We start from the raw sequence: 12628 nt of genomic DNA, 5'->3' as shown, positions 1-12628 counted from the left end.
CAGCATTTATTAATATTAGTCAACATTTACTACAATTTTACTACAAAGTTAGTGCACCGTGAACTAACACGGAAAAACAATGAACAATTGATGAAAAAAATTTAAAATCCTTTAAAAATATATTGCTCATTGTCAGTTCATGTTAGCTAATGTATTTACAAATATTAACAAAATAATGCCACCTTATTATAAAGTTTTCACAAATGTACACCGGTTTATTTTGTTGCCAGTGTTACATTGTAGCTTATTTATGGGAGTAAGTACATGGTGAGTAAGAGAGAGCTGAAGGGCAGTGTGCTTCCCATCCTCACCCAGAACATCCCCCCCCCACCCCCACCCCCCAACCTCCCCCCGACCCATAGGGTGAGCGGGCTGTGTCAGCCCAGTGAAGCGTTCACCAACGCGGGGAGGTCAGTGGCAGTCCAGCCATGCGTGCCAAGATTTCTCTGCCTGCGCTTGGATCCCCCCTCCCTTCAAAAAAAAAGACAGCCACGGGAGACCTTTATGGATAGGTACTGACTTACACTCCCAAGAGACCAAAATGTAGAAGCTGGAACTGAATATATGACTGAAAAGTGGAGAAGAAAAATGTATGGGCCACATTTAAGATAAAGCAAGCCAAAGCTTACCATATAAACTGAACAAAAACACAACACAGTCAATATAGCATATATTCTGTTCCAGACCAGCTTTACTGCTTTTCTAATATTTAGGTAGGTGACCCTACCAGGACATGAATTATTATTATTATTTTAATAGTATGTTATATTATATAATATTATGTGAAAATAAAGTATTTATTTTAGCAGCTGTGGTCATCTGTGTTGTAAGCGGTCATAATTTTTTTGAAATTTCAATCTTTTTTTGACAAATCATATATTATTTAATATATGCACTACTGTTCAAAAGTTTGGGGTCAGTAAGATGGTACAATTTAAAAACATCTTGAAATCAGTCTCTTATGCTCACAAAGGCTGCATTTATTTGATCAAAAATACAGTAAACAGTAATATTGTTATATTAGTAGTAATAATATAGTAATAACTGTTTTCTATTTTTTTATATACCATGTAATTTATTCCTGTAATGCAAAGCTGAATTTTCAGCATCATTACTCCAGTCTTCAGTGTCATTGCTGCTCAAGAAACATTTTTTATTATCAATGTTGTAAACAGCTGTGATGCTTAAGCAATGCTTAAATTTGATTTAAAACATATTTTGTAACATTATAAATGTCTTTAGTTTTTAGCAATTTAATGCATGCAAAGTTAATATTGAGTAACTTACATTTTAGACATCATTTAGACAAATTTTGATGCACTGACTAAAACACAAAATGATGCCAAAGCAGGATCAGCTGCAAAGACAGAAAATTGGTCCAGAATGACACAAACAAAGCACAGTGATGCAAAGAGTGAAAAGCCCCTGCCCCTGAAATGAGCACTCCTGAAATGCTGCTTGGCATTCAGATTTGAGGACTGTAACCAAATGTTGTGTAAAATTAAATTGAAAATGCATATATTTAATTATATTATTTACAATAAATACATAAAAGAAAAAATAATTATACAATAATATAAAGAAGTTTTAGATGAAGTTTAGCATGGCATTGCGCTTTCTATGAAAACCATGTGGGATGGCATCAAACTGTATTTCAACAGTTGAGAGAAGAAATGTCGTATGTAAAAACTGACATTTGGAGGAGTGCGTCCATATGTAGCCGCAGTGGCTTTGTAATGATCAGCTGCATGAGCTGATAGATAAGCCCTGTACCTTTCCCACCAACACCCACATCTACACACCCAGCTCTGATACTAGTACACACATTCAGGCGTCCCCCCACCTGCCTGTAAAGCTTTCCTGCACTGTTTTCCTATAACCGACTTAGTGACAACATTTCCTGAATAATATCTCCAAATGATCTTAAAAATATGTGACAGTTTGAGATGTGCACAAACTCAGTTAGTTAAATGCTCACCTGTTTGTTACTAGAGGAAGAGGTTAGTGAGCTTCAAAACACTCATCTCTGCGGCAGCACAATCACGATTTGAAGCAAAAACGGCTAATAAAAATCAACGGAAAAATCCTGTTGTGAGTTTGGTGCGGTTTACTAGTGGGCTCTAATTTGCTTTAATTCATGAATGCATCACACTGCAGAGACTGCCTGGCTGCTCGCTGCTGTCCTGAGGAGGGATCCTGCCGTTGCCATAGCAGCATAGCCTCGGCTCCATGTGAGGGATACAAACACACCGCTACACAAACCCTCGTACGGCGCACAGACACGCGCACACATCGAGTCTAACCCCCCACAGCGAGGGAGCTGTTGTGAGACTGTGTGGCGTCAGCCCCCATTCCTGCCTGTACCCAGTCCTCCAGCAACCCTCTGCCAAATGAGCGCTGGCCTACGCTAACAAACCTCACCTAATACCACACGCTTCACAGCAAAAATATCACTGTCTAATTATGCTGCTGTTAACGCAGCTCTAGTGAATTTGAATCGCACAGTCGACACCTGAATTACTTGCGTAAACAAGCCGTTTTAACCACGTCATCCAACAGTAGAGTGGATTATCTGGAATAGAAGAACAAAACTTAAATAAAGGGTTATAGTTCACTTAAACTGGACAATCCTGTCATCATTTACTCACTCTCATGCTGTTCTAAACCTGTAGGACTTTTTCTCTTCTATGGAACACAAAAGAAGATATTTTGAGAAATGTTTTTTTTAATTTTTTTTCATCTATACAATGGAAGTTAATGGCAACCAAAGCTGTTCGGTTACCAACATTCTTCAAATCTTCTTCTTTTGTGGTGCGCAGAAGAATGTCATACTCATTAAAAACGTAATGAGGGAATTTAAATTTCTGAGTGAACTATCCCTTTAAAGACGTATGCCAAACTTCTCCCATCATTTAGTCCACTTAAACCCCATCCCTCCATAATCAACTAAAAGCTCACATTCATGTTTGAGTGCAAAGGCCACATCTCACAATCCAATCAACAACCGATGCATAGAACCAAGTTCCTGTCCTACATTTTTTTCTTTTCCGACAATCTGTTAAACTCAGATGTACTGTATGTCAAAACGCAGAAGAAAAGGTCTGTCACTACTTTCGTTTCATTGCGACTTTAAGCAGTTTTTTTCAGTACAACGCTCCAAAAATGTTAATATACAAGCCTCATCAGACAGGAAGATTATCCACGAATAACGACTTAAATTTCAGTCTGTTTCAGTCTGTTCAGTTTCACATAAAACTATAGGAACACGTTTTCCATGTTTATAACACTTTTATATAGAATTCCAATTATATAGATTCCATATCATAGCAAGCAAAGTGTCTCAACTAAAAAAAAAGTTGTGCTGCCAAAAACGCTCTCAAGCGCCCACAGCTAGGCGTTTTCTGCAGAGCGACTAGCGTTTTCAGCTGCCTAAAAATGCTTTGGCGAACACGCGGCCTAAATATGACAGAATAACATAATTAACATTTTTGGGTGGACTATTCCTTTCATGTTCAGTTACAGTACTTCTTGCCTCAGAAGGCTGTGTACTAATAAAGGCATCAATAACTGCTAAGATTGTTCTCTTTGAAGAACCAACTCTGAAAGGTTTAGACTGCGACATCACCGTCCTCCATGTTTTTTTAACCAGCCTTGTTCCCAACCCCCCAGTGACAACTTTTTCTTGACCCGGGACGCAGCCGGGAGAAGCTCAGATTCTAAGAGATATTTACGAGACGGAGCGGAGTGTAATTTCCTGCCAGCATCCACTAGTTCCGCTGACAAAACAGGGGAAAGGAAGCACATTTCTCCTGGGAGACAACAGCCAGGCCAACTGAATGACTCTGTCTCTTAAAGCAACAACAACACGTGACCATCCATCCGTCTGCACAGAAACATGCAAACAATGGTTCTATGTCAGCGAGCACACTTCATTAGGACATATCTACACATAATTTATTAGCAGGAGGACAATAAACCACAACAGCTCAAAGGTCTACGATCTACATATCGCACCTAAGCTAACTGTTATGATGAACTTATGAACTTGAAGAGAAAACTTTTCACCGCAGTGCAGGTCTTGCCTCTGATATGGCCATTGAGGGTAGAAAAAACGGTTAAATATGCGGTTACCGAGTAATTAAAGTAATGAATGGAACTGAGCTGTTTAGAATGACTCCACCATGATTCAAAGGATCAGTCATAAAACAATGTAATGAAGAAAACTGTCATCCTCTCAGAGACCATGAACGCCAGCACAGAGCATGTTGCCATATTCATTTGCATCAAGCTTGACAGATCCTGTTGTTTTGTACATGTCCTTGTCTTTACATTTAATCGTGCAGGAGCTGTGGATGCCAATTCACAAAAGCTCCTTTCAAACAGAAGCACGCATGTGCTAAATACGGTTCATACACAGTTCAGTTATGAAAGTGACTGTGTAACCAAAGTGATTGTCCATCTTCAGGGCTTACAGCTGAATTGAGAGCAAATTTGGTTGATGCGTGCAACATCTCAAAAACTTATGTAAAGACACTAAAAACCAATATACTATTGTACTTATTTGGTGAAATAAAAAAACAACATGAGAAACATAAGATATAATAAGCAGGTCAACCATTTGAGAGCACTTTAGAAGTAATCCAACTGCTGTTAGAAAGCATGACGAGTTCTCGACAGTCTTTGAGTACAGTGAAAGAGAAAGTGCTTGCACATTCAAAAGCGAGAGTGAACAAAGCTAATATAGAGGTGTTAATTGTATTCTCAACATTTATTATTTCTTTCATATGAAAGCATTAACATGTGTGAAGATTTATATCATGTGTGAAAGTGAGTGTTTTATGATAAAGTGTGTATGTACTGTGTCACTATTTGACTGGTTGTAGAGTGAAGGAGTTGTCTTGGCTACTTTCTCATTTCCCAACTACTACACAATCTGTAGTTTGATTTCCCTGAAAAGTGTAAATACTCTGGTTCTTTTAATGTTGTTCTGTTTATTTGAGCGATTCAACACAGCAGCATTGACTCCAACCAGTGGGGTGAGTTTGGGGCATGGCCACCTATTTGACAGACCGATGGCAGACGAGTAAAGTGTTTAGGAAAGCTTTTTCCTTATAAGCTGAAGTGTGTAACTTTTGCACCACTAATGGCACCAAAACTAATTTGGTGCTGCTAAACAGAATTTTGCAATTCTGTTTGGTGCCACTAGTGGTGCTAAACTTGCACATTTCACCTTTAAGGGAAAAACAGAAGAGAGGCCAAATACACAGAATGTCCACATCTTCAAAAAGCAGTAGCATCAAAATGAGGAATGAATCAACATGGAACATTTTAACAACTTCAACGATAAATGAATGAATGAACTGCAAACCTGGATATTACTCAAACAGCATACAAAAGTGGGTGACCAGATTTGAAGATAACTGTGACGGTTCTTCATCACACACATGGTGTATCAAAAAAAGGTTGAGTAAATAGTGCACACCAAAGATCAAGTATAACAGTCATCTTCCAAGTAGTAAGATCCAAAAATCTTCAGATGAAATCACATCACTTAAACGAAAATGTAAAAGTAAATGTTCAAACTTCAAAATAAGTATATGTGTGATTCAAAACAATCAGATGGAAGCTGGTTAAACCAATTAAAAGCAAGACCATTTTAGTCAGGGTCTGATTCATCTGAACACTATCAGATGATACAGCACCACAGAACCCTTCCACTTGGGGAATGATAAGACAACAATCAGATATTGCCAGTCACAAGCCTACTCGACTTCATCTTCAAAATCAGCCTCCATGAGATTCTAACGCCCTCAGTGAGAGGTAATATAAGGGCCCAAAACAACTAAGCCATTAAGTTTTTATCTCCTCTGGCTCTGGCTCTGGCTCAGGCCCTCCTCAGTAGTTTACCTGCATCACTCAAACACCTCCAGCTTATCTGAAGCGCCTTCGCTTTGCGTGCCGCAGCCTCAGTAATCACCGGTAGCTACGTTCAGTAGCTCAGTAAGCTTCTTATGCCCTTCCCCTCCAGATTAACCGTTAGAGGCGGCAACAGACGCGCTCAGTTCAGATAAAACACAGCACCTGTGTGGACAAATACTGCAAGCAGCCAATCACTAGCCAGCTTGGTGCATGCACACACACACTCACACACACAATGCACAAAGCTGATTGTTCTAACAGAGGTGGGAGATATCACGGAGTGAGAATAAAGAGATATGAAAGTCCATACATCAGCTATTAATATTACTGATTAACTTCAAGATATGATCGCTGTCCGTGACATTGCCATGTCACAGAAACAGAGCAAAAAAGAAAAAATCTGTAAAAATGCCTTCTAGAGAGATGAATCTTTCAACTACTCCCAATTTCTTTCTGACCTTCATGAACACTGAACTAGTTTCGTCGTCTACATGATCGATGAAGCATCCTAGAAAAGTGGAAGGAGCGTGTGGCATATTTTGCTCGAACATCTGCTACAGACAATCCGTGACCTTACATTGCCGCTCGGAGTCCAACAAACCAAAACAATCAATTCCAACCATTTCACATTTCCTTGTACTTGGTCTTTATTTACTTTCTGAGAAACAACCGTGACAGCACTAACAGCAAGTCACTGTCCTTAACATCTCTAATGCAATTCAGAGAAAAATGCATCAAACTGTGTACTAATTCATCAGCAGCAGCGTCATCCACTGCTTAACATTTCACTGAATAACATTTGCTTTATGCTTTACATTCGGGACCATTTCAATATGCGATAGCATACAATGTACAAACTTGGTCTTCCTGTAATGTTAATGAAACCTTTAAAGTGATAGTTCATCCAAAAGTGATAGTTTTATTATCATTTAGTCTCTCTTGTTAGATGTTATGCACAGTCTCAGTCACCACTGACTTTCACTGTATGGAAAAATGAAGCAATGAAAGTGAATGGTGACTGAGCTGCTAACATCTCCTTTTGAAAGAGAGAAAGTCATACAGATATGGAACAACATGACTGAATAAAAGACAGAATTTTCATTTCTGAGTGAACTATACCTTTATATATATAAGAACAAGTTATATCAATATGTTTAAAATACACATTAAAGCCAAAATAGACCAAACTGAATTGCAAACTTACCACAGGAGATGAAATTCTACAGCCAGGGCAGTCGCAGATTGGAGGATGTACCTGTAAGATTCCTTTGGACATAAGTGTCTTCAGACTTTTCCCTAAAAAATAAAACCCCAATCAGTAAGCTTTTAGATTCCTGCAAATGTAAGTCTGCATGGAGTACGAAACAATTCACTCACTTGTTCGTTTGACAAAATCATTTTTTAAAAACCTCATTCAGAAATGGACCTGCATCGTGTCACTGTATCAAACTGTATCAAATGCCATCCATCTGTCAAGCTGTGACTCACTATCACTGTGCCCCAAAAGTGTCTTAAAAAGACATTCATTTTATTTAGTGACCAATAGTGATACCAAGAGTGCACATGTATAAAATTAGTCTGTACCAAAATAAACTGGTGTCTGAAAGGAGACCTGAAAATAAACTCAAGTAACCATATAAAATACTTCAGATGAGCAGGTACATCATCACAAAAAAGTTATTGCACATACTGTAACATATCAAAATATGGTGTTTTTCTACTTTAAATCTTCCTAATCCTTATGTACTGCACTTCATTAAAAAAAAAAACTCAATATGTACAATATATTGACAATGCTTATAAAATAAAAACTATAATGGAGCAACCCATTAAAACTGAAAAGCTTCATCAGACTTAAAAGTAGTTAAGTAAAATCAGTGATAACCTAAAGAGTTAAGTTCATTGCACTTTTCGACCACAAACTGATAAAGAAAAATTGCGCTGAAACACTGAAAAATAGGCTAAATAGAAATGACAAATGACCGTGGCAAACTGAACGGATGCAAATAAACATGTTATTACGACACAATGAAAGAAAAAAAAACCCGAAACAAAACACTTTAGATGAGCAGGTATATCAGTACAGAGTAACTACACATATAACATCTTTAAGTCTGGTTTGTTATACCTCAGAAAAGTCTACCGGTTAAAATCTTAGTAAACAAGTTGCTTAATCCATAACTGTTTGATAATGTGCCACGGTGTCATAATCCTGATCTACTCTACTTTATGTAGACATGCACTTCAGTTTGAAAAGTTTTAAAATTCATGTAAAAATCTATTTCTTCGATACCTGTTCAATCCACGTGCGTAAAAAAGACCTTTCTCCTTTTTTCCCAAAAGTGCGAATCCAAAGCCGTTCGACTCAAAGCACAGTGCGCTCTTCTCAGTGCAATAAAGTAGTTACTGTTAAGTAACCCATATTTTTATCCCCCCAAAAGCGGTTCTGTTAATTCAAGAACACGATGGAGGCTAAATGAACCCGTATTCCAAAAGTAATATCCACTCGGCTGCACACGCCATTGACTTACCTTTGTGCCTAATACTCCGTTTCCAGTCTTTGGCTGTCTCTCTTCCACTCACGAACTGGAACTCGTTTGGGGTGAGCCACTCAGCCCGGTATTTGATGGAGGGCCCTTTGCTGCCCTGGCACAGTTTGTTAATGTATAGTAGTGCTTTGTTTTCCCCGCATTCCACTTCGATACAAGGCTCCCCGTTGTCGAAAAACGGCTGAAAGTCCGGGATAGACGAGAAGCTCTCTAGCATGAAGTCGTCCGGGTGGTGGTGAAGGTGCTGCTGATGCAGCGCGGTGTCGCGAAAGCCCAAGTACGCGCGCTGATGATGGGCGAAAATGTGATCGTACGGCGGCGGATGAGGGGTCACCACGGGGATAGCGGTGGCATTTAAAGGGGCCAGGTATTCGGGCTGGTTGAAGGCGGCTAATGCCATGTCTTCTCCATCCAGTCTCTCCTTTTTGATGGCAGGCATGTTACCCGAAGCGGAGCGCCGGTAACGTGTGATTAGCAGTTCATGCGTCCCAACTTGTGTCCCTCTTCGTGGAGTTCCAGGCGCACCGGTGTGTTTACGCACGACTCCCGCGTCGCTGGCTGACAGCAGAGCGCTTAAGTTCAGCCATTCACCACTTCACTCTTCTCCTCAGTGCACTGCTCGCATGACGGGTCTCCCCGCGCTCCTGCCCACCACATCTAATCGGACTAATGCCTGACATCTCCGCCAGATATTAACGCTGAGCGTGCTCAATGCCTAATGATTGTTTATCCCGCGTTTCCTTTAAAATAATCACTATGGCAACTTCGCTATGTTTATTTCCTGCATCAACTCCAGTGATAAGTTTATTTTTGTCCAGAAAGTAATGAGGACACCATACACCTACGATGTTTTAACGCATTATAAGGCGTGTATATGTAGTGCAGATCACGTAAAAGTTCAGTAGTACATGCACAGTGGGTAGTGAGCCAGACTGGCTCGGAGCATTTTCATATCTGACGAGGATAGAAATAATTAAGCTATCTATGCGCGCCTTTTCGATTGCAAATGATGCCTGGCGCTAATGGGACTTTAGTGGGGTTTTTTCTCTCTATCTCTCTCCCTCGTTCTTTCTTTTAACCCCTAATACGTCGCTGAAGTCACGCTTTAGTTCACAGACCCAGACCAAACAAGATTTGCACTCTCCGCCGCTTCTCAAACTTGGCCCATTTAAACAGCGGAGGCAGCGTGAGCGCACTGAAGGGGGTCCGCGACGGCCGAGGTTGCGTCACGGTTTCCAGTCACTGCATAAAGTTCACACAAATCATTTGATTTGGGTTTTATTTTCCATTGTCAAACAGTAATGTGGTTACCTTTAATCTGTTATGGTGATTTTTTGATTAACCAAAAGACGACTTGTTGACTATAAATAGCCTACAATATACCAAAGCCTATACATACAAAGAAAAATAATGTTAATATGCAACAGAAAAAAAATCACTGTAAGTTATTGAACATTTAGTGTTCAGTAAAAAAAAAGTACTTTAAAAATACATAATTTTAATGTTGTTTATTTATTTTTTATTTTTATTTGTCAGTTTAGCCTATATACAGTGGAGTGTTGTTTTGCATGTTATTTACCGTTTACTGCATTATTTCAGCCTTGTGTGTCAACTTGTTTTTCTCTGGGTGACATTTTGTTTTTATTGGTGACAGTTGCTGGAAATGCCAAGTTTGAGTCTTTAATCTGATATAATCTTGAACTTTAAGTCATCGGGCCTTGTTGCAAAATAATTGAGGCAGTGGTTGCCAGAACTCTACAGAAAAAAATACATCGACAAAGTTACATAAGTAACAGTGTGGCTGTAAAATGTACTGCTGGAACAGTCAGTGTATTTTTATTCTAATGTAAATTTAACAAAAATAAACTGCCACTGAAGCTGAAGTTTTCTATTTTCTTTGAGAGATTAGTAGATTCAGCTTTCAGTGGCACTTTATTTTTGTTAAATTTACACACACACACACACACACACACACACACACACACACACACACACACACACACATACAAATCAAAATGACTTTTTTTATTGTTGATAAATATATATACATATCAAAAAGACTAGTAATTACTTTTATTGGCTATTACATCCAACATTGCCATTTATTTACTAAAATGTACAAGCTGAAAAAAGTAAAGTGTAAAATGAATACATATTCAACAACAAATTATCTAATAATCATTGTGACACTATTTTGTTCAGGTTTATGGCCTTTGTGCATTGTGATATGTAAACAATGCTTGATATGTAAACAATGCTCAAAAGTAGCTATAGTTATGAATATATATATATATATATATATATATATATATATATATATATATATATATATATTCAGATTACAAACAAAAATCAAAAAGACTAATCTTACAGTTATTGACTATTACATACAATATTTCTGTTTATTTACAACACTTTTTTTTTTTTTTTTTTTTTGCAATTTAATTTGTTTTTGGCCTAATTGTTATAGATAGTACTTTATATGTACAAGTCTATCAAATTATTCTTTAGGTGTTGTCGAATACAGTCCAGGTGGCTGTTAAATTCTGTAGCAGTCTTTGTTATTTAACACAAATAAATAATGTCACAAAGCTGCCATTGAATGCTTTAGCAGCAACAACCTGTTAAAAACAATTTAAAAAAATTTGAATCCAGTCTAATCTCTCAAACAAAATGATTCTCTTGGTGTTGTTGAATACTGTACTCTCCAGTCCGGAGGTGCACAAGCAGATCATGGTTTCAGTGTTAGAAACAACAGTCAATAATAATAAAAACATATTTTAAAATGTAATTTCTATTTATTTTAAACTGCCTAAATATTTTAAGGAAAAGATCATCATTATTGTTATTGCTGATAAATCTGCTCAGTCTTCGTGAAAACAAACAAAGCTTATTGGAATAAAAGAAGCTTGATTACTAATCACAAAGTGTTTTATAAACACTGTTGTTTGACTATATAGCCTGGGAGACTTAAGACTTTCTATGCACCATTTAGACCCACGAAGACATATCACAAGAAAACTGGAAACAATCTAAAGGTCAAAGGTTCTCAGAGACCTCAGGAGATCCCTGAAACCCCAAGTGTGAGGATCCCCCACGGGGATACCCTGCCCCCTCACCCCCACCCCCACTCTCTTCTTCATTATAACCGCTGATGACTCATGAGGGACTCACAGTGCACTATTTATGAAGGAGGGGTTCCCCTAACTTTACAGATGACAACCTATATAGGATCTGCCCACAGTTTGGGTTCAGGACGGCTTCCCCTGAACTTTCAGCCCCCACATTATCGACAGTTCAGCAGAACAAGTCTTGTGGCATCCTCCTCTTGCTCATCAAAATGAAAGTGCCACCCACTCACACAGTGCATGAAATGGTTTCACATTTCACAACACGCACCAAGCAACTTCTCTGTTTTTTTATTATATAAAGTTTATATAAAATCTCACACATGCTTATGACTACAGAGTCAAATTAAAGCTACATAAATAAAATGTACAAGCTGAAAAAAGTAATGCGTAAAATGAATACATATTCAACAACAAATGATCTAATGATCATTGTGACACTATTTTGTTCAGGTTTATGGCCTTTGTGCATTGTGATATGTAAACAATGCTTGATATGTTAACAATGCTCAAAAGTAGCTATAGTTATGAATAAGGAGGGAGTTGTTTATCCAGTTGATATTACAAATATTGGTAAACAAGTAATTCATAACTTTTCCATTCATCTATTCTTTAGCTTTTCAAACTATAAACTCCAAGTTATAGGCCTTAAGACTATTTTTTAATACTTCCTCAAATCATTTCACATTTTATAAATGACAACATACATACATACATAGGCTACATACAACAGTAGGCCCATCTTTAATGCAGATCTGACCTTAACACTGTTTGAAACTTAAGTAGCCTATATGCAGTAGACATTTGGTACATGAACAAAAAACTAAATAAAGCATGAACATGTGAATATCTAAAACATATTTACAATTATTTACTAATTAAAAGCTGTTTTACTTCCAGTAAAATGTTGATTTTTCTGTTGGTTTGCTTATTATTAAACCGATTCCTCAGTGTAATACATGTCAATAACTGTTTTCTCCGTATTCTCTCAGTGTATGTCGATGCCCAGAATCCTGTCGGATGTAGAGAACC

The 12628-nt window shown here is 38.0% G+C and overlaps 1 protein-coding gene across 2 annotated transcripts in view; it reads right to left on the bottom strand.

The window, feature by feature from the left end:
• Positions 1–9610, bottom strand: part of samd11 (sterile alpha motif domain containing 11) — a 60177-nt gene extending 50567 nt beyond the window's left edge. The window contains exons 1-2 of one of the 2 annotated variants that reach the window (XM_084099587.1): positions 8451–9610; positions 7124–7215 (exon numbers count right to left, since the gene is read on the bottom strand). In XM_084099587.1, coding sequence (XP_083955713.1) covers positions 7124–7215; positions 8451–8907 — 549 coding nt within the window. In that variant the 5' untranslated portion in view covers positions 8908–9610. The remainder of the gene's footprint in view (positions 1–7123; positions 7216–8450) is intronic. The other variant, XM_084099588.1, reaches the window with a different exon arrangement.
• Between the last annotated feature and the right edge of the window lie 3018 nt (positions 9611–12628).

This window comes from Abramis brama, assembly GCF_963993115.1.
Source record: "Abramis brama genome assembly, chromosome: 22".
NCBI lineage: Eukaryota > Metazoa > Chordata > Actinopteri > Cypriniformes > Leuciscidae > Abramis > Abramis brama.
This window is presented reverse-complemented; position numbering and strand designations above follow the sequence as displayed.